Below are 23,854 nucleotides of genomic sequence, written 5' to 3' on the forward strand. Positions count from 1 at the left end.
CACAGTTGTTTTTCAGAGCTGGGGACTGAACCCAGGGCCTTGCACTTGCTAGGCAAGCGCTCTACCACTGAGCTAAATCCCCAAACTCACAGTTGTTTTCCTTATACGATCTAGAAAGTGGAGACAACCCAGATTTCCCATGCAAGTAGCATGGATATAGAAAATGTAGTTCATTTACAGAGTAGAATGCTACTCATCTATAAAGAACAAGGAGATCCTGAATTTTGCAGGCAAATAGAAATGTAACTAGAAAATATCTTCCTGAGTGAGGTAGTTCAGACCCCAAAAGGCCGGCATGTTATATACTCACTAATAAGTTGTTATTAGCCAAAAATATGTAGAATTTACACAAGATACAGTCCACAGTACTCAAAAATTCAACAAGCTCAAGGGTTCATGTGAGGACACCTCAGTTCTACTTGGCAGAGAGAAGAAAGCAACCCCAGTAGGGAAAGGGGAAAGGGGACAGGAAAAAGAGTGAGGTGAACCTGATCTGGTATTGGGTGGGGAAAAGGACAGAAGTCCTGAGGGTCAGCATTAAGAATAGAAACGGGCAACCTCAGTATTTAGGAGTTTCAGAAGACCCTCCAGAGTGTACTAGAGACCTGGAAGTTGAGAGACTCTCAGATCTCAAATGGAAAGACCCTAGATGAAATGCCCTACAGTGGGGAGAGGGAATTGTAGAGCCAATCTCCAGCAGAAAGACAGGATATTAAGTATGGGATGAGGTTTCTAACCCACAGTCACAACTCTAAACCATAATTGTTCCTGTATGAAAGAATTGTGTGGATTGAAAAGGTGAAGATCTTGAGGAAAAGAATGTCCAGCAAGAGGCCCAAAGGGATCCAGCTCAAGTGGAGACCCCAAGGCCGGACACATACTTAGGCTATGATGAGCTCACAAATGGGACCTATCATGACTGCCTTTGGAAAGACCCAAATAGCAGCTGAAAAAGACAGATGCAGATATGTTCACTCAACCAAAGAACAGAAGCTGGTGACCTCTGTTGTTGAGCTCGAAGAAGCTGAGAAGTAGGGAAGTTTTGTAGGAAGACCAGCATTCTTAATTTTACCTGGACTCTGGAGATCGCTCAGACACTGGACCTCCAACATGGTTGTCTACATCAGCTGATATGTGGCACCCAAAACAGATCACCCATGAGAGTAGAGTGGATACAGAAAATGTTCATTTATACAATACAATACTGCTCAGCTCTTAAGAAAAAAGATATTCTGAAATTTGCAGGCAGATGCACAGAAATAGAAAATATCACCCTGAGTGTATTAGACCCAAAAGGACGTGATGTGCCAGGGTACAGCATACTCAGGGGGGGGCAGCACTTCATCAGACAAGAGGAGGGGCTTATAGGCAAAAGATTGTGGTAGTATTTGACTGGGAGATTGGTAGTGAGCAGGATGTGAAGTGAGTAGATAAAAAATAAAGAATCTAATGGGAATAAGGATGTCTCTGTTTCCTTTGGAAATGATATATACTAAAGTAACAAAACCATGCTCACTTCAATCCTGGTAGAGGAGAACTCTATCAGACACTATTGCTAAAATATAGAAAGAAAAAGAAGGAACAAAGTTCTTCTCATAAAGGCTAATTAGACTTTAGAAAATTTAGGATTCTACATTCTTTATCTTTATTATTCAGACTATAGTAACTAAAAGTGCGTGAAAGTAATCAAAATTACATTCATTACCTCCATGAAATCATTTTCATTTTGTAAATGACCTGCTCTGTTTTTATGTTATTGTTCGCAATGTGTTCCTTAATACTTGTAGTGGTCATTCAACAACTCATAATTTACTCCCTTTGTCTTGTGATTTCATTCTTGTTCCACTATGGTACTGGTTATATTTCTGGGTGAGACTTTTAGAAAACAGTATGCGATCAAACATACAATTTCTTAACCCATACAAGTTAACTATTATCCACCCCAAACACTAGTTTTTCAACTTTTTAATGTTGCTTTATAATTATTCACAATGTCCTTTTAATGCTTCACATTAATACATTTGCACATATGGGGGATGATTTGGTGGATCATTGTCATACTGCCAGGATTTAAAATGAAAGAAGATGTATTTTCTTATGTTAAACATCTTTCTTTATATCACCCATACTTCTATAATGTATCTGTCTCTCATACCAAAATAAAGCATCCCTTAATTTATCAAATATCCATAAACATTTAGCTCATCACTATTTATTATGGAGCACAAGAATAATACACAATAGATATTTTTCGAAGAAAAGTGAAATTAGAAATTAATCAATAAAACCAAGAACTCATTCCCAGCATTTACATTCTTCAACTATAAGCATAAAGAAATACAGCATTCAGTTATTGAAATGACTCATCATGGAGTTTGATTCATGAGAACCAGGATTTAAGTCACGTTTTTAAATTCTAATATATAGTGCTCCTTTCCTTTGTTTATTGGTAACAAATTACATGTTTGGACCTAAAATTTGATGTCAATTAGGAGTGTTGGTGGAGCCTTGTGAATATGTTTGATCTAGCAAATGTGTCAGTAAAATTTAATGAATGTTTTACATTTTAGAATGTATATTCTGAAACTTCTGAGAAGATTTTTTCTCAGGCCTTAACAAAATAATGAAACACTTTGGTGCAAAGATGCAAAAAAGCAGCCCTGCACTAGAGGCCAATATACAGAAAACTTCCACAGCCACCATAGACTTGCCCTTGGTGCTATGATAGACAGGAAGAAAGGTGATCCAGACACTGCAAAATACTAGCATACTGAATGTCAGGTACTTGGCTTCATTGAATGTGTTGGGCAGATTCCTGGCTAAGAAGGCAAGGGTGAAACTTCCAATGGCAATGGAGCCTAAGTATCCCAGGATGCAATAGAAAGCAAGAACTGAACCTTTGTTACAGAAAATCAAAATGTGGCCTTTTTCAACATGTCCATCAGCATCAACAAATGGAGGAGAAGTACCCAGCCAAATTCCACAGAGAATCAGTTGAATCATTGTGCAAATTGGAATGATGAATTTAGGTGCCCCTGATACCAGCAGCCACCTCATTTTTCTACTTGTATTAGTAACCTTGAAGGCCAATATTACAATAATTGTTTTGGCCAATACAGTAGATGCAGCTACAGTGAACACAACAGCAAATGTGGTCTGCTGCATGATACATGTGGCAAAGTTGGGATGACCAATGAAGAGCAAGGAACAGAGAAAACAAGAGATGAGGGAGGTGAGTAGAACATAGCTGAGAGTTCTGTTATTGGCCTTGACAGTGGGTGATTCTTGGTGTTTCAAAAAGATACCAAATACAAAAGCTGTGAGAGCAGAGAAGCATAAAGCCAAGATAGTCAGAGACATTCCCAATGGATCTTCATAACCCAGGAATGCAATAAGTTTTTTGAAGCAGTTAGTTCCTCCAGGATTGGCATACTCATCATCTAGACACTTGATACATTGATTCATGTCTGGGACAGAAAAAATAGCATTGGTTTAATAATTATTTTTTATTCACATGACATATTAATGCATCAGAATTTTATGGTCAGGATGGCCTTAGCTTTTGTGATAAGTGAGACACTATATTTGGTTGCTGTTTATGAATTAATGGCTTTTTCAGCCATTTCCCTAGCTGTTCCATTGGTGTCCCTGGGTTCAGTCCTATGCTTGGTAGTATCTATATCTGTGTTGGTCAAGTACTGGTAGAATATCTCAGGGCACAGTCATATTAAGCTCTAATCAGCAAGCATGTCTTGGCATCAGCAATAATATGGGGGTTTGGTTTCTGTAGATGGCATAGATCCCTGGGTGGGGGGAATGATATCTGCATGGCCTTTCCTTTAATCTCTGTTCCTTTTTTTGTTCTTGTCCTTCATTAGGACAGGAATATTTCTGGATTAAAAATTTTGAAGGGTGACTGGCCGCATCTCTTATCTTGGGACGATGCCTGTCTAAGGGAAATGGTCTGTACAGGTTGTATTTTCCCTTTGTTGGATATTTTGGCTAAAGTCATTTGTCATTGGCTCCTGGAAATCTTTCAATCCTTGGAGTATATGACTTTCTAGTGGTTACTAGCAATTCTCGATCCCCTGCTGAAGGGGATTGCAACTCCATAAGATGAACAATATCATCTAAGTGGACAACCCAGAGCTCCAAGTTACTGACCCACCAACCACAGTGTATGCATGGAGGGACAAAGAACTCCAATTACATGTGTAGCAGAGGATGACCTTCTTGAACATCAATGGGTGGAGAGAGAGGCTTGATGCTCCAGCATAAGGGGATACTAGAGGGATGAGGTGGGAGTGGTTGAATGGGTGGAGGAGCACTCTCAAAGAGGCAAAGCAGAGGGGATAGAGGGGTTGTGGGAGGGGAGGTTGTGGAGGGAAGATTGGAAATAGGGATATCATTTTAAATGTAAATTCATACAATGATTGATTAAAACAAAACAAAACCATAAAAAGCAAACAAACAAAAAAGAATTAGAGGAGAATTTTCAAAATCTATTGTCTTTGTACAGTTATGCAAACATCTTGATTTTATTTATCTTGCATATTCAAGAAAATTTCAGTAGCTTCCTGGAAAATAATAGAATATGATAGACTATTGATATTTTTATGACCAAATATATTTCTGAGTGGAAATCACAGAGGCACCCTCTTATTTTTAACATTTCTGTAAACCCCAAAATACAAAAATAGAAAATCAGCTTCTTCATTGTATATTTTGATTCATCTGTCAGATATAAGCTAAAACCATACACTAAATTATTTCTGTAATTGATTGAGTATGTAAACACCATATATTTCAGAAAAGAGTTCATGAATATGAATTAAAACCAGCCAGAAACTGCCTAAGTAATTTTTTCAGTTAAAATCTCTACATTTTAAAACATCAATATTAGTATTAAATGTATGAATTTTAGTAAGAAATTGTACATATCAGTTTTACCAATTTACAGGTATTTGCTTTCAGTGCTCTCCAAAATATTTACAAACATTTTTGATGCAAAATTGTTTAATTACATTCATAGAAATTTGGTCATTTTGAAAAAAAACAATATATTGTGTTATATAAGCCTTACACATGACAACTAAAATTCAAAATTAGAGTTTTCCTCAAAATATAAGATCCAAATTATTTAATCAATTTAAAAAATGATATCAAAGAATCCATTCTGCACTAAGGATTAGATATCCAAATACTTCTAATTCACTCCTTGAAGGAAGGAAACTTTCTCACATTAAAGTAGAATAAGAAATAAAAGACAAATTATTATAAATTACTGAATCCATTAGTGATTTATTTGAAGTACTGCTTGTAGTCTTGTTTACCAAGCACCACTTCATGAGATACTTGGAAGAAAATGACCTGGAGAAATAGCTGAAATGGTGAGTCTTTGCCCTTCTTATCCTTCTGATTACCAATAAAATTATGTAAAATCTTTCTTGTTTTCCCAGTCTACAATACAGTTTTTAAGTTTAAAATGAGAATCAGAAAGAGCTCTAGATACTCAGAAGTGCAGACACTGCTGAGAAACCAGAGGAGACTAGTCTCTCCCCACATTCCCGACTCAAGAGGAAAATGCCTAGTGCGATCTGTGGCCCCAGTACACAGGGACCTAGGAGCAGTAGGGGCAGGACACTTCAAGTTGCTGCCCTCGCTGAGAGCTGAAAGCCAGTCACCAGGAGCGCCTACACGCCTGAGAACAGAGGTAAAGCAACTTTTCTGCTCCAAGTGATCTGCCTGGTGGACTCAGAACACCCAAAGGCAGAAGTCCTGTGGAATTGGGCACTTCCAGTTTCTGGCTTTGCCAGGAAGTTTTCTGTTCCTGTCCCACAGTTCCCTGCTCCCAAATCCAATGGGAGAGAGAGCTGAACACCATACCCAGAAGTATGGACAACCCTGAGACTGCAGGACAGACAGCCACTTCTGCCCACATTTCCCACACCCCTGGCCTAAGAGGAAACTGCATAGTGCCTCTGGACACAGGAATATAGGAGCAGTCAGCAGCCTGTACCTCTGGTTAAGGTTTGTGCCTAGGATTGAACTGAACTGAACTGGTCAGACAGATCCCTGTACCTAAATCCCATGGGAGTTGGGGAGAGCTAGACCCTCAGAAGTGAGGACACTCCTAAGCAACCAGAGGATACTTTTCTCTTCCCGTGTTCCTGACTTAAGGGGAAAAGGCCTCGTGCCATCTGTGCCCCCATGCACAAAGGACCTAGAAGCAATAGGGGCAGGACTGTTCCATTTGCTGCCCTTGATGAGAGTTGAAAGCCAGCCACCAGGAGCTACTACATGCCTAAAAGCAGAACAATCTGTTGCCATAACTGGCTGAAATAAAACAGGAAAACAGGCCTACAGGATGGTTAAGCCACCATCAGAAACTACAAGACAAGCTAGCACCATAGACAACCTGATGGCAAGAAGAAGCACAATAAACAAAGCAACAGAAACCAAGAATATGTGGAATTATCAGAGGCCAGTTCTCCCACCAAAGTAAACAATGGATATCCAAACACATCAGAAAAGCAAGATATAGATTCAAAATAACATTGTATCATGACAATGGAGGACTTTAAGAAGGTAATAAATAACATCTTACAGGAAATACAGGACAACACAAGTAAATAAGTAGAAGCCGTTAAAATGGAAATACAAAATTCCTTTAAAGAACTACAGGAAAACACAACCAAATAGGGGAAGGAATTGAACAAATTCATCAGGAGTTAGAAATAGAAATAGAAAAAAAAAGAAAGAAAGTACAAAGGGGGACAACCGTGGACATAGAAAAATTAGGGAAGAGATCAGGAGGCATAAACACAAGCATCACCAACAGAATACAAGAGATGGAAGAGAGAACGTCAAGAGCAGAAGATACCATATAAAACATTGACATAACTGTCAAAGATAATGTAAAACAGAAAAAGGTCTTGCCCAGAACATACAGGAAATCCAGGACACAATGAGAAGAGCAAACCTAAGGATAATAGGTATAGAAGTGAATGAAGATTCCCAACTTAAAGGGCCAATAAATATCTTCAAGAAAATTATAGAAGAAAACGTGCCTAACCTAAAGAAAGAGATGCCCATAAACATAAAAGAAGCCTACAGAACTGCAAAAAGATTGGACAAGAAAAGAAATTCCTCCAGTCACATAATAGTCAAAATACCAAAGGCACAAAACAAAGAAAATATAAAAGCAGTAAGGGAAAAATGCTAAGTAACATATAAATTACACCAGACTTCACACCAGAGAGTATGAAGCCAGAAGATACCGGACTGATGTCATACATACTGTAAGAGAAGACAAATGTCAACCCAGGGTACTATATTCGGCAAAACTCTCAATTAACATTGAGGGAGAAACCAAGATATTCTGTGATAAAACCAAATTTACAGAATATCTTTCTTCAAATCCAACCTACAAAGGGTAATAGATGGAAAAGCCCAACACAATGAGGGAAACTACACCATAGAAAAAGCAAGAAAGTAATCTCTTTGCAACAAAACAAAAAGAGAAAAAACACACAAACATAATGCCACCTCTAAATACGAAAAAAAAAACAAACAAAAAACAAACAAACAAAAAAAAAGACAAAAAAACCCAGGAGGCAACCATTACTCTTGCTTAGTATCTCTCAACATCAATGGACTCAATTCCGCAATAAAAAGAAATAGATTAACAGACTGAATATGTAAAGAGGACCCAGCAATTTGCTGCATACAGGAAACATACCTCAGAGACAAAGACAGATATTTCCTCAGAGTAAAAGGCTGAAAAAACAATTTCCAATCAAATGATCCAAAGAAGCAATCTGGAGCAGACATTCCAATATCGAAAAAAAAATCAACTTTCAACCAAAAGTCATCAAAAAAGATGAGGAAGGACACTTCATATTCATCAAAGGAAAAATCCATCAAGATGAACTCTCAATACTGAATATCTATGCTACAAATACAAGGGCACCTACATACAGAAAAGAAACATTACTAAAGCTCAAAGCACACATTGCACTTTACACAATAATAGTAGAAGATTTAAATACCCCATTCTCATCAATGGACAGATCATGGAAAAAGAAATTAAACAGAGACACAGATAAACTAACAAAAGTTTTCACCCAAATGTACTTAACAGATATTTATAGAAAAATTTCATCCTAAAAGGAAATGATACACCTTCTTCTCAGAACCTCATGGCACCTTCTCAAAAATTGACCATATAATCAGTCAAAAAAGAGGCCTCAGCAGATACAGGAAGATAGGAATAATCCCATGCCTCCTATCAGATCACCAAGACTAAGGCTAGTCTTCAATAACAAAATTAAGGAAAGAATGGCACTCATATACATGGAAGTTGAAAAACACTCTACTCAATGATAACTTGGTCAAGGAAGAAATCAGTAAAGAAATTAAAGACGTCTTAGAATTTAATGAAAATGGAGGTATAACATTTCTAAACTTATGGGACACAATGAAAACTGTGCTCAGAGGAGAACTCAAAGCTCTGAGTGCCTGCAGAAAGAAACAGGAGAAAGCATACACCAACAGCTTGATAGCACACCTAAAAGCTCTTGACAAAAATAAACTAATACACCCAAGAGGAGTAGAAGGCAGGAAATTATAAAATTCAGGGCTAAAATCAACCAAGTAGAAACAAAAAGGACTGTACAAAGAATCAATGAAAGCAAGAGATGGTTCTTTGAGAAAATCATCAAGATAAATAAACTTTAGCCAGACTAATGAGAGGGCACAGTGAGCATGTTCAAATTAACAAAACCAGAAATGAAAAGGGAGACAAAAGAATAGAATTGGAGAATTCTGAAAAGTCATATCCTACTACAAAAGCCTATATTCAAGAAGACTTGAATATATGGAGGAAATGGACAATTTTCCAGACAAATACCTTGTACTAAAGATAAATCAAGAACAGATAAACCATTTAACAACCCCATAACTCTTAAAGAAATAGAAGCAGACATTAAAAGTCTCGCAACCAAAAAGAGCCTAGGACCAGATGGGTTTAGTGCAGAGTTCTATCAGACCTTCATAGAAGACCTGATACTAATATTGTCCATACTATTTCACAAAATAGAAACAGACAGAGAACTACCAAATTCCTTTTATGAAGCCTGAATTATTCTTCTACCTAAACTACAAAAAGACCCAACAAAGAAACAGATCTTTAGACCAGCTTCCCTTATGAATGTCAGTGCAAAAAATACTCAATAAAATTCTTGTAAACCAAATCCAAGAACACATCAAAATGATCATCAATCGTGATCAAGTAGCCTTCATCCTAGGTACGCATGGATGGTTCAGTATACAGAAATCCATCAACGTAATCCAGTATATAAACAAACTCAAAGATAAAAACCACATGATCATTTCTTTAGATGCTGAGAAAGCATTTGACAAAATTCAACACCCCTTCATGATAAAAGTCCTGGAAAGATTAGGAATTCAAGAACCATACCTAAACATAGTATTAGCCTTGTACAGCTAGACAAGGCTCACCACTCTCTCCCTACTTAATCAATATAGTTCTTTATATCCTAGACAGAGCAATCAGACATCAGAAAGAGGTAAAAGGAATACAAATTAGAAAGGAAGAAATCAAAATATCACTATTTGCAGATGCTATGATAGTATAATTTAATGTCCATGAAAGTTCCACTAGAGAACTACTAAGCCTGATAAACAACTTCAACAAAGTGGCTGAGTATAACATTAACTCAAACAAATCGGTACCCATCCTCTACTCAAAGGATAAACAGGCTGAGAAGAAATTAGGGAAACGAGACCCTTCATAATAGTCACAAATAATATAACATAACTTCGTGTGATGGTAACCAAGCAAGTAAAAGATCTGTAAAATAAAAACTCCAAGTCTTAGAGAATGTGTTTTCTCAGAAAATGCTACCAGCAACTATTACTCCTTTAAAAGCCAGCTAAAAGACATGTCCTTTTTATCATTAAGGAGTTTATGGTGAACTGTATCACCAGATTTTTTTTTTTTATTAACTTGGGTATTTCTTATTTACATTTCGATTGTCATTCCCTTTCCTAGTGTCCGGGCCAACATCCCCCTAACCCTTCCCTGCTTCTCTATGGGTGTTTCCCTCCCTATCGTCCCCCCATTACCGCCCTCCCCGCAACAATCACGTTCACTGGGGGTTCAATGTTGGCAGGATCAAGGGCCTCCCCTTCCACCGGTGCTCTTACTAGGCTATTCATTGCTACCAATGAGGTTGGAGCCCAGGGTCAGTCCATGTATAGTCTTTGGGTAGTGGCTTAGTCCCTGGAAGCTCTGGTTGGTTGGCATTGCTGTTCATATGGGGTCTCATGCCCCTTCAAGCTCCTTCAGTCCTTTCTCTGATTCCTTCAACAGGGGTCCCGTTCTCAGTTCAGTGGTTTAATGATGGCATTTGATTTAATGCAGCTAGTGTTATGTAATGTGAGGCTAAAGCAGAAAATTGAATGAAATTACATGTTACATGTGGTGGCCCTGAAGTGGAGGTGGGATAATCCTCATGTGAAGTCAGCTTGCATTGTGGCAAATAGAAACTTAGCCTGGGGCTACAGTCAAGTCTATCTAACCTAACTTTCCTTTTAAAAAAATGTGCCTGCCAAAGCCTGGAGAACTGCAAACCATTACCTACACCTTTAGATTAGGTTACCTGAGACTCCAGAATGATTCAAAGCTGTTCAGGAGATGAGCATGGCAGCATATAACTTAATCCCAGCATTCAGGAGTCAGAGGCAGGAGTATCACTGTGAGTTTGATTTCAGCTTGGTCTAGAGAGTGAGTTCTAGGACAGCCAGGGCTACAAAGAGTGACCCTGTCTCAAACATCAAACCAACCAAACAAAAACTGTCCAGAAAAAAAAATACATTTTCAGACTCAGGTCCAACTCTGCGTGACCTACTGAGCTAATAAAACTAGGAACTAGGAGTTTTCAGGACACAACCAAATTTGTAGACACAGGCATGCACACACATATATACATACATACACACATACATTCAAATATACATAGCCATACATACACACACACATATATATGTATATATATACACACATATATATATATATATATCCACATGTATATACAAACAAATGAAACGTACATACACATGTATTTACACAAACATATGCACACATACACAAATTCACACAGCTACATACAATGCAAAAGTACATCTACATACTAAAAAATTATGCAGATACACATACACCCGTGGATACCTGTAAACAGCAAAATGCACCAGTATATACAGATATACGCACATGCTAATATACATGAACACGTGTATATACAGGTTAACACACACACACACACACGCACACACACACATACATTCACCCACACACATTAAACCTCAATAATTTTCTAATTTTTATTTCCTTGGGAAGAAATCATGAGGTTAATTTCATTCCTGGTAGCGACAAAACAGAGATAAAAGTCCTGTATTTAGTTAATATGATGAAAATTTCTGTATTTAAAACACAAACCATGATAAATGCACATAAATATGCACGTTTATAGATTGGAAGGATTATAGTTAAAGTATTTATACTATCCTGAGAAACATACAAATTCAATGAACCTCTATCAAATACGAACAAGATGATTCACAAAAAATGTAAAAGAAAGAAATAGAAACATAAAGAAATCTAAGAAGCTATGAAGAAGCAAAGCACTACTGAGCTAATGAAACAAAAATTAAAAAATAATAATGTTGGAATAAAATGCATGCATACATATTCTGTATATGTTATATATAAATAATAAGGTTGTATAGAAAATCATAAAGTTATAATATATCCCATGTATTGTGTAATTCAATATATAGGTAATATATTTTCCATACATATGTTATACATAATGTATATTATATATCACATGATCACATATAATATATATTTGTATACTATTCATATATATATATATATATATATATGCATTATGCATACACAAAAGCATGGTCCTGTAATGAGGAAAATAAATTGAAATCTTTGCCTTGGAAAACTAAGTGTGACTTTATTGTTCCTGCCTATGTAAATTTAAATGACTGTGATTACTTTGCATTAATAATAAATAAAAGTGACTCAGAGATGACACACTGGACTTTCCAGCCTTTCTATATGGCCATCAACAGAGATGAAGTCAAACATTTTCAAAATATTTCATTAATGAGCTGATGTTTCCATTTTAAGCTTACTCTTGTAAACTCCTTAGGAACCTTCTGCCTGACAGTTTGAGAAGTTAATGGACTTCAAAGTGCTATTCAACTAGGTGTAAACATTTACAAATCGTCTGTTAGCCATAGTGATGGCTATGAATATAAAACAATATTTCCAATAAAGAAAGCATGAGAAAAATGAACTTCAAATCTCTGAAGAAAGAAATTGAAGAAGATCTCAGAAGATGGAAAGATCTTCCATTCTCATGAGTTGGCAGGATTAATATAGTAATGGCCATTTTGTCAAAAGCAATCTACAGATTTAATGCAATCCCCATCAAAATTCCAAAAAAGTTCCAATTCAATTTCTCATATAGTTAGAAAGAACAATTTGCAAATTCATTTGGGATAACAAAAAACCCAGAATAGCTAAAACTATCTTCAACAATAAAAGAACTGTAATAATCACCATCCCTGACCTCAAGCAGTATTACAGAGAAATAGTGCTAATACCTGTATAGTATTGAAACAGTGACAGGCATATAGATCAGTGGAATAGAATTGAAGACTTAGAAATGAACCTACCCATCTATGGTCATTTTATTTTTGACAAAGGTGCCAAAACCATTCAATGGAAAAAACATAGGATTTTCAACAAATGGTGCTGATGCAACTGGAAGTTAGCATGTAGAAGAATGCAAATTGCCCCATTCTCATCACCCAGTACAAAGTTTAGGTCCAAATGGATCAAGGACCTCCACATCAAACCAGATACGCTCAAACTAATGGAAGAAATGTGAGGAAAATTCTCAAACACAAGGGTACTGGTGTAAATTTCCTCAAATGAACACCAATGGCTTATTCTCTAAGATCAATAATCAACAAAATGGGACCTCATATAATTGTAAAGCTTCTGTAAGGCAAAGGACACTGTTATTAGGACAAAATGAGAACCAACACATTGGGAAAAGATCTTTACCAATCCTACATGTGAAAGAGGACTAATATCCAAAATATACGAGGAACTCAAGAAGTTCGATTCCAGAAAAATAACCCTATAAAAATGGGGTACAGAGCTAAACAAAGAGTTCACAGCTGAGGAATATCAAATGACTGGAAAGTACCTAAAGAAATGTTCAACATCCTTAGTCATCAGGGAAATGCAAATCAAAACAACCTTGAGATTCCACCTCATGCCTGTCAGAATGGTTAAGATCAAAAGCTCAGGTGACAGCAGATGCTGGTGAGAATGTAGAGAGAGAGGAAAACTGCTCCATTATTGGTGGTATTGAAAACTGTTAAACCTCTCTGGAAACCAGTCTGAAGGTTCTTCAGAAAATTGTACATCGCACTGCCTGAGGACTCAGCTATACCTCTCCTAGGCATATACCCAAAAGATGCTCCAACATGAAACAAAGTCACATGCTCCACTAAGTTCATAGCAGCCTTATTTATAATAGCCAGAAGCTGGAAAGAACCCAGATCCCCTTCAGCAGAGGAATGGATTAAAAAATATGTTACATCTACACCATGGAGTACTACTCACCTTTCAAAACAATGGCTTTATGAAATGCATATGTTCATAGCAGCCTTATTTATAATAGCCAGAAGCTGGAAAGAAGTCAGATGCCCTTCAACATAGGAATGGATACAGAAAATATGGTACATCTACTCAATGGAGAACTACTCAGGCTTCAAAAACAATGACTTCATGAAATTCATAGGCAAATGAATCGAAATAGAAAATATCATCCTGAGTGAGGTAACCAAATCACAGGAAAACACACAGGGTATGCACTCACTGATAAGTAGATATTAGCCCAAAAGTTCAAATTACACAAGATTCAATGCACCGACCACAGGAAGCTCAAAATGGATGACCAAAATGTGAATGCTTCAATCCTTCTTAAAATGGGAAATAAATATCTACATAGGAGGGGATATAGAGGCAAAGTTTAGAGCAGACACTGAAGAAATGGCCATTCAGAGACAGCCCCACATGTGGCCATACATACACAGCCACCAAACTAGATAAGATTGATGAAGCTAGGAAGTGCATTCTGACAGGAACTAGATATAGATCTCTCCTCAGAAACATATCCAGAACATATCAAATACAGAGGTGAATACTAACAGCAAACCTCTGAAGTAAGAGCGGACCCCCGTTGGAGGAATTAGAGAAAGGACTGAAAGAGCTGAAGGGTCTTGCAACTCCATAAGAACAACAATACCAACCAACTAGAGCTCCCAGGGACTAAACAACAGTCCCAAAAGTATACATGAACTGATTCATGGCTCCAACTGCATATGTATCAAAGGATTGCCTTGTTGGACACTAAAGGAAGTAGAAGCCCTTCGTCCTGCAAAGGTTGGACCACCAGTGTAAAGGATTGCTGGGGGAAGGGCGGTAAGTGGGGTGGGTGTGGAGAACACTCTTATAGAAGGGGAGGTGGAGGGATTAGGGGGCTGATTTACAGGAAACCAGGAAAGGGAATGTTTGAAATGTAAACAAGTAATACCCAGTTTTAAAATAATGAAAAAAATAACAAATTAAAAAAAGAGAGAGAAGCAAACTAGACCTTGGATCAAAGCCTTTAAAGAGTTATTGTGGGCTTGGGCATTTAGTTCAGTAATAGAGAGCTTGCCTAGCAAGCACAAGGCCCTGGAGTTGGTCCCCAGCTCCGAAAAAAAAAAGAAAGAAAAAGAAAAAAAAAAGAGTTATTGTGACTTTTGTCTCCAAATGAGATCACTCTTCCAGTGTCATTGGCATCAAAAGTGCTTTCTCCTAAATGATTCCCCTAACATCATGTGAAAGCACATTTATATGGATATTTACCTTCAACACCTGTGTAAGTATAAAGAATAATTAAATGTTTCATATTTCTGTGTCTTAAGTTTTTTTGCAATTAAATAAATCTATTTTAAGGAAGAAGACATAGTGATCTGGAACTATACAGGAGAGATTCTCTTGATGCACCTATTTTCCCAGCTGCCCTGAGCATTCTGCTATCCCTGGTTGGCATTCATTTTCTTGTCAACTCTCTGGACACCTTCATCAGACCTCCTGATCTGGAATCCCATCAGAGACCTGCTGCCTCAGGATCTGCCAGTAACCTACAAACTAATATCTGGCAGGTGATCGTCCTGAAATGACTTTGCCTTAAATTATTATCTATGATGAACTCTGGTAGGCAGGCTCTGGAGAAAAACCTTTTAAAAATATTCTTGCTATTAATATGCTCTTCCGGTTATTGTTAAATATATAACAATCAGTAGGTATTAGCCCATTGCTTTTGAGCAGATCTCTACCGAACTATGAAGATTTACTATCTGGCAGTGATGCTATCATTAATTTTTAATGATGATCTTATAAGAGTTCCTAGAACTATATGAGTATTTATGAAGCTCTTTTATAGTGGGACTGCTCTTATGTTCTTTTCTGATAGTTAAAACCGAAATGACAACTCTGTTAGTCTACCATTTTATTAACAGTTAATTGCCTCTTATAAAATATCTAGACATTCTCCTACTCAGAACACATTCCCAGATATTGTAAAAATATTAACCAAAGGTTATAAAAAGGGAAATGATGATTTATTATAGGTTCTATGACAGAAGATGAATTATCAACTGGGTTTATCAATACAAAACCACTAATAACTTAGTTATAGTTTTTAATATTTGATCAACTTGTGTAGCTGTGAAAGCTAAAGAATGTTTAGTCATATTAATATTCCTAGTGTATATTCATGAAAACATTCACTATTATAAGGATCTTATTTGATTTATTATTTGATTTAGTGAGTGAACTTGTGATGAACTCTTAATGTGATCCTGTATTATGAAAAATTCATAAGTACTGCCAACGAATAGAAGAGTGCAAAGAATTTTTTCTTATCTACCTTTTTCATTCATCCAAATTTTTCCTTTTTACAAGAGAGTAAATTTTGACTATTTAATTATAAACTCTAAAATCACTTTTCAAAGTGTCCATTTTTCTTTCTGTGAGCAGACTGAAAGTTAGAGCATCACTTTTTACCCTCAGAAAGAGAAAGAAAGTGTTTAGGATGCTTTAGATATTATCATGAACATTTCAGTGTAGCTCGAGAGCTAGAATATGTGGAGACCTTCAGTCTTTAAAGTCACACCAGAGTTCTACTCTGTATCCCATTTTAACCCACTCCAGGCCAGAAGGTTCCTGGCAAGTATCACTGAGGTTAGGCTTCCTCCAAATACCCCTTTCTGACAGAACATTCAGGCACTAAAATCATTCAGATATTAAAGGGCCTTGAAACAACACAATGAAGAAAAAACAGGGCAATATGATTTCTTCACAGCACAGCTACACTACTGCATAAAGCACTGAAGAATCTAAAATAACCAATGCCCAAGATAATCAGTAAAAATTCAATCTTGTAAATATAATAGAGGCCTTTAAAGAGGAAATGAATGAGCCCTTTAATGAAATACAGGAAAGTACAGTCGAAAGGTAGAGGCTTTTAAAGATGAAACAAAGAAATCCCTTAAAGTAGTATGGGGAAATAAAATTAAATAGGTGAAGGAAATAAATATAACTGTTTAAGACCTGAAAATGGAAATAGGAACAATAAAAAAAAACAGGTAATCCCAGAGATGAAAAACCCTTGGAAGAGAAGAGGAACAACAGATGCAAGCATCCACAACAGGATCGATAGGAGAGAGAATCTTAGATATAGAAAAGACAATAGTGCAAATTTATACCTCAGTAAAAGAATCTATTAAATCTAAAAAATTCTTAATGCCACCCCCCAGAAAAAAATCCAGGAAATCTGGGATAAGAAGAAAAAACCTAATTTAGGAATATAATGCATGGAAAAATGAGGTGAACTTCTAGTTCCATAGACCAGGAGATAGTTTCAACAAAATTATAAAAGAAAACTTTTCCAACTCAACCAAAGAGCTGCCTATAAACATACAAGAATCTTATAGAAAATAAATTAGAGTGGACTAGAAGTAAGTTATCTTCCCATAAGTCTACAACACAAAGAAAAGTATATTAAAAGAGACAAAAGAAAAAGGCCAGGTAACAAACAAAGGCAGACCTAGCAGCATGTCACATGAATTCTCAGTAGAGACTCTAAAAGCTATACCAGCCTTCATGGATATCTTGCAACCTCTAAATGTCAACAGATGCCCAGTTCTACTACTATATATAACAACACTCTCAATCATCATAGATAGAGAAAATGTGATATTTCAAGGCAAACTGAAATATTATATATCATCAAATGCATTCTTATAGAAATACTAGAATGAAAATTCCACTCCAAAGAGAATAGTAACATCCAAGAAAAAAAAGGTAATTCTGTACCAGCAAAATCAAGGGGAGCACACACAGGCACACACAAGAATGTGCACATGCACACATAGTATACTGTTATCACTAAAATAACAGAAATTAACTATCATTTTTCATTAATAGTTTTCAACATCAATGGAATAATGGGCCCAATTATCCAATAAAGAAACATTGGCTAAAAGGATGAAAGCAAACACAGAATCTATTATTCTACTACACATTAGAAACATATCTCAGCAATAAAGATAGATATTAGAGTATAGGGCTGGAGAAATGTTTTCCAAGCAAAAGGTCACAAGAGAAAAGTAGAGTAGCCATTCTACAGTTAAGAAAATAGACTCTCAACCAAAATTAATTGAAACAAAGAAGAAAGGAAACTTAATACTCATCAAAGGAAGAATCTACCTAGATGCTATCTTAATTCTAAACATGTATGCCACAAACTCAAAAGCAACTATGTTTGTGAAGGATAATTTGATAAAGCTTAAAGGCCACATCAAACAGCAAACCCTAGTAGTGGAAGACTTTAACATCCCATTCACAATATTTGACATATCCAACAGGATAAGCAGCAGAAAAATGATGAAACTATCAGACATTGTAAATCAAATGAACTTAACAAAGATCTACAGAATATTTCACCCAAACACAAAAAAATATATCTTCTTCTCAGGACATCATGAATCCTACTGCAAAACTGACCATATAATGAGTCAAAAACCAATTTCAACAGGTATAAAATATCGAAATACTATATTGTACCTTATAAAATGACCATGAAATAATGATGTACTTCAACAACCACAGAAACACCAGAAAGTGTAAACATGCATGGAAAAAAGGACTGTCTACTCAATGATCTCCACGACATCAACGAAATCAAGTACTAAAAACTTTTCTAGAATTCAATGATAATGAAGGCACAACATATTAAAGCTTATGGGACACAATGAGAACAGTGCTAAGAGAAAGGTTCATAGCAATGTCTGCATAGAAAAATTAGAAAGTTCTCATACCAAGAATTTAAAAATACACAGGGAAGCTCCAGAAAAGGAAAGAAAAACATAAACTTGGAATACTTAAGAAAAAACCACAGATCATATGTACGTCAAGAAGAAAGAAGATCAAAATGTGGATGCTTCAGTCCTTTTTAGAAAGGAGAACAAAATACTCATGGGAGGAAATACAGGGGCAAAGATTGGAACAGGGACTATAGAAAAGATCATCCAGCAACTGCCCCATATGGGATTCCATCTCATATACAGCTACCAAACCCAGTCACTATTGCTTATGCCAAGAAGTGCTTGATGACAGGTATCAGACATGGGTGTCCTTTAAGAGGTTCTACTACTGAACTGAGGACAGGACCCCTGTTGAAGGAATATTAGAAAGGATTAAAAGAGCTTGAAGGGGATTGAGAACCCATATGAACAACAATGCCAACCAACCAGAGCTTCCAGGGACTAAGCCACTACCCAAAGACTACATAAATCATTTTTTCTTATTTTTTTCTAGGCAGTGATATCTAACTTCTTAGGAAAAATAGTTAAATATTTTAATTTTCAAGTATTTATAATTATTACTTGTTACAAATATTTTATTTTCAAGTTTTTAATATACAAATAGTAGCAATCAAATTTTAAAATTCCTGAGGCAATATTTTTTTCAATTACTCAAAATCCATTATATTTAAAACATAATTTTCTTCAATATTTTCTAGATAGTTCTCCATGCAGTTGATTTAATCTACTATTCACTTGTGCTCTTATCATTTCAATGCTTTGTCTCTGAATTCTACATGCATCTTAAATTTAAAGTATATGAAACAAAAGGATGTTGATCTGTAGATTAAATGAACATGTACATTTATTATTTACTTATGCACCATAACTTCAAAAGAAATTACTTCCAACTTCCAATAACTTGATGCAGTAATAATGACATCAGTATCAATGTATCAAAGGATCATTGTCACAAAGAAGATATATCCTTCTAAATATGAAATGTTTACTTCATAATTCTTTTCAAAATTATTCTAAAACCTTGATTTAAAATTCTAATCTGCCTTCTAAACTCATTTATGAATTGAGTGCAAATGAAAATACAATTCATGAAATGACAGCATGATCTATGATAGGACACACTATAAATTACATGCTTTTCAAAGAGGGTACAGCATCTCTGAACATCTACATCTTGCCCTAAAGCTTGTGGTATACTGGATAAATAAGTATATGGAACTCACATATCTCAGAGAAGATTAAATTTAGGTATATTACATAGTGCTATGTTACATCCTGCTGATTCTGAGACTGAAGAGAAGTGCTATAGTGATTGTTAGAACTCTAAAGCAATTGCCAAAAGAAAGTACTAGGTACAATGTTTTGAGAATAATGAATCAAAATGTAGTTCAGGATTTGGGAGAGTTTTCTTCTCCATCTTTATTAGAGAAAGGACTGAAAGAACTTGGGAGAGTTTTAAGTCAATCGTCAGAGTTTCTGGTTCTTTTTATTTTATGTTGAGATTTAACTTTACAGTTGTGGTAATTCCTCACTATGAACTATGTAAAAACGAGAGAAATTAGTCAATCTAATTAAACCTTTGGTAAGTTAAATACTTACTTGTCATGTTGGAAATTTCATCCTCTGGGCAGGGTGTACAATCAAAACAGCACACAGGCTTTCCCTGCTGAGGGGATTTTCTGAATCCTGGACTGCAAGGAATACTGCAAATTGACGTTGGAGACTGAGGAAAATCACAAATGAATTATAAATAAAAACATTTACCTACCTGAAAGTAGTTACAATGACATAGACAATGAAAAAGTTGAAATGAAAAACTGAAAAAGATGTTTTCATAATGCATTAAATTAAGAAGAAATATCTTATTGTACTTTGTGATCAAAAATTATAGTTGTATTGTGATTTATAAAATTGTTTTGAATTATATAATTATATCATGACTTATATATACATATGTGCATTTATATGTTCATATATAATCTAAATTTATAAATTCTAGATAGATAAATAGATAGATAGATGATAGCTACCTAGACAGACAGATAGATAGATAAAGATAGATACTTTTCCTAGTGGAAATAAGTTGTCCTGAAAGCAAGTCTAGGAATATAGGGAATGAGGTTGTAAATAAATTTTAAAATGCTGTATCCTATGAGTATGATCAAGTCAACCTTGAGATTCTGGGTACTTATGTTGCATGTAGTGTTTTACAAGTAAATCCAACAAACCTGTTGATGGCCTGTGATCCACTCTATCATTTCTTTCAACATATTCAATTGTTGACCATGTTGCAGATTTTGGGAAAATGTTTCCATTTTCAGTTTAAATACAAGATTTGGCCAAAAATCCATAGTGTAGTGAATGTCATACTCTGTATCCGGTTTTTCTTTATGATTCAGGTTCACTTTGTCTCCAGCAGGGTTTATAAATTGGGTATTTTTCAGGAAAGAGACCATCTGAAACATTTATTAATTTAGTTTTAACTATGTCTACAGATTAGGAAAGAAAACATAAAGTTTAATCTGTCTCTGATTTTCATTAACTTGTCCTAATAATGTGTCTTAATTATAAGTAGTCTGATAACAGAGGGGGAAATTACTATACATATATATATATATATATATATATATATATATGTACAATAACATTAAAATTCCTAAATACCTCCTTCTCAGTGAAATTAGTATTCTAAAATATGCACAACTGAAACATGCCTTGGAGTAGTTAAACATTCTTCACCCACCTCATTTTCTGTATAGTATTATCTGAAAACAAAGTAGGAAATTGAGGTCCTCATTAAACAAGAAATTGGCAGAATTATTGTTACTTGGTAATTACTCATTATACACATTATAAATTACTTGATCATTTAAAAAGGCCAGTCGCCTTCTTGTTGCCAATAAGAATTTCATGAGAAAGCACAATATTTGTTTCAAATATTAAAACACATTTATGGTGAAAACTAACATTAACAAATAATAAAACTGTGGATGTTTCAGTGTTGACTGCACTAGAGTTTAAGAAACAAAAGATTTACAGTGATAGCAGTGAAGGAATACAGCAATCGGTGCATTTGAAAGAAAAGAACTTAGAATCTTAAAGGCTACAATATTCATCAGAAAAATTAAGTCTATTACTCCATGTGATATGTAGTGGAATAGCAATTACCTGCCAAGAGTCAAATTCCAGTTCTTTTCCATCATCTATGTGCCATGTATCTTCTTGTTGCACAAGCATCTGTTGGAGTGTATGAGCCACAGCATACACAGAATTATATAGGTCATAAGTGGTATCACTCAAAGACATTTCAAAATGGTGCCTGAATAACCATCTAACTATGTTTTCATTTGAACAATTTTGCAGATTGTTACAATCAGATAATGACAAAGAACAATTAAAATACATCCACCATAATCTAGCAAGGGAAATGTCATCACTGTAGTTTGAAGGGAATGCTGTCTGGATAAATGTTTTAAAACCTGATAATTCAGAATAGTGATGTGAAAAAGTGAGAGTCCCATAGAAGGAAGTAAGGAGGGATTTTCCATTTTTTATGATCATATCCCACTGTGAGGTAGTGACCCAGATTCTTTGGATATCTAATAAATTCCATAGTCTAAAGTTCAACTGTAGAGGAGAGTCTTTGTCTCCATAAATGATAACAACTTTTGCTGATGACATCGTAATCTGCTTGTAATAGATATTTATACTTTTCAGAAATAACTTTTCATCACTAATGATGATACTCACAAAGGCTAAACACACACTGTTCCTTTGCATTTCTCTTCTCAATTCCAAGATAAATTCATAACCTGGGTCATCATCTGAAACAACTGCTCCCACCCAGTTCCAGCTGAAATGGACAAGCAAAGAAACCATGGCCAGTGCCAGAGATGTGTCCTTAGGAGCCATCTGGTAAAGATATGGATACAGTTCTTGGCTGCTCAAGAGAGGGTGAAATGGCCCATAGTAAAGCTGTAAGCCATAGAATGTGAGAAATAACATGAAAAATCTCGAATACAAAGTGTTAGTCTCACTGTCCTATTTTATGTTATTTGTGACTATTGTGAAAGGTGTCATTCCCTTCCTTTCTTTCTCAGTCTATTTATACTTAGAGTAGAGGAAAGCTACTGATCTCGAGTTAAGTTTTTTAATCCACCCACTTTGCTAAAGTTGTTTATCCAGTGTAGAAATTCTCTGGTAGAATTTTTGAGTCCCTTAATTATCCTATCATATCATCTGCAAATAGTGATATTTTGACTTCTTTTGCTTCCAATTTGTTATCCGTTTGACCTCCTTTTGTTGTCAAAATGGTGCCTGAATAACCATCTAAATATGTTTTTATTTGAACAATTTTTCAGATTATTACAATCAGATAATGACAAAGAACAATTAAAATATATCCACCATAATCTAGCAAGGATAATTGCTCTGGTTAGGACCTCAATTACTATATTGAATAAGTAGGGAGAAAGTGGGATACATAGCCTTGTCTAGACCCTGATTTTAGTGAGATTGCTTCAAATTTCTCTCCTTTTAGTTTGATGTTGGCTACTGGTTTGCTGCATATTGCTTTTATGAGGTTTAGGTATGGACCTTGAATTCCTGATCTTTTCAAGACTTTTAAAATGAAGGAATGTTGAATTTTGTTAAATGGCTTCTCAGCCTCTAATGAGATGTTCATGTGGTTTTTGTTCTTTGAGTTTGTTTATACAGTGGATTATGTTGACAGATTTCCATATATTGAATCCATCCCTGCACCCCTGGGACAAAGTCTGCTTGATCATGTTGGATGATTGTTTTGATGTGTTCTTTCTTGGATTTTGTTCACAAGTATAGATTTTTATTGAGTATTTTTCATTGATATTCATAAAGGGAAATTGTTCTGAACTTCTATTTTATTGTTGGGTCTTTGTGTGGTTTAGGTATAAGCATAATTTAGTTTCATAGAAGGAATTCGGTAGTGCTCTGTCTGTCCTTATTTTGTGGAATAGTATGGACAGCATTGCTATTAGGTTTTCTATGAAGGTCTGATGGAATTCTCCACTAAACTTATCTGTTCCTCGACTTTATTTTGGTTGGGAAACTTATGACTGCTTCTATTTCTTTAGGAGTTATGGGACTGTTTTGATTGTTTACATGCTGCTGATTTAACTTTGATACCTTGTATCTCTCTAGAAAATTGCCCATTTCCTCCAGATTTTCCATTTTTTTTAAATATAGGCTTTTGTACTAGGATGTGATATATTTTTTTCATTTCCTCAGATTCTGTTGTTATGTCTCCCTTTTCATTTCTGATTTT

The 23,854-nt window shown here is 35.5% G+C and overlaps 1 protein-coding gene across 2 annotated transcripts in view; it reads right to left on the reverse strand.

The window, feature by feature from the left end:
- Window positions 1-2,196: 2,196 nt before the first annotated feature.
- Vom2r42 (vomeronasal 2 receptor, 42) overlaps window positions 2,197-23,854 on the reverse strand; it is a 44,840-nt gene continuing 23,182 nt past the window's right edge. The window contains exons 3-6 of one of the 2 annotated variants that reach the window (XM_039090204.2): window positions 21,721-22,527; window positions 20,781-21,008; window positions 20,152-20,275; window positions 2,197-3,467 (exon numbers count right to left, since the gene is read on the reverse strand). In XM_039090204.2, the coding sequence (XP_038946132.1) occupies window positions 2,560-3,467; window positions 20,152-20,275; window positions 20,781-21,008; window positions 21,721-22,527 (2,067 nt within the window). In that variant the 3' untranslated portion in view covers window positions 2,197-2,559. Of the gene's footprint in view, window positions 3,468-20,151; window positions 20,276-20,780; window positions 21,009-21,720; window positions 22,589-23,854 lie in introns of both variants that reach the window. The other variant, NM_001099511.1, reaches the window with a different exon arrangement.

The sequence above is a fragment of the Rattus norvegicus genome, chromosome 1 (genome assembly GCF_036323735.1).
Source record: "Rattus norvegicus strain BN/NHsdMcwi chromosome 1, GRCr8, whole genome shotgun sequence".
Classification (NCBI taxonomy): Eukaryota; Metazoa; Chordata; class Mammalia; order Rodentia; family Muridae; genus Rattus; species Rattus norvegicus.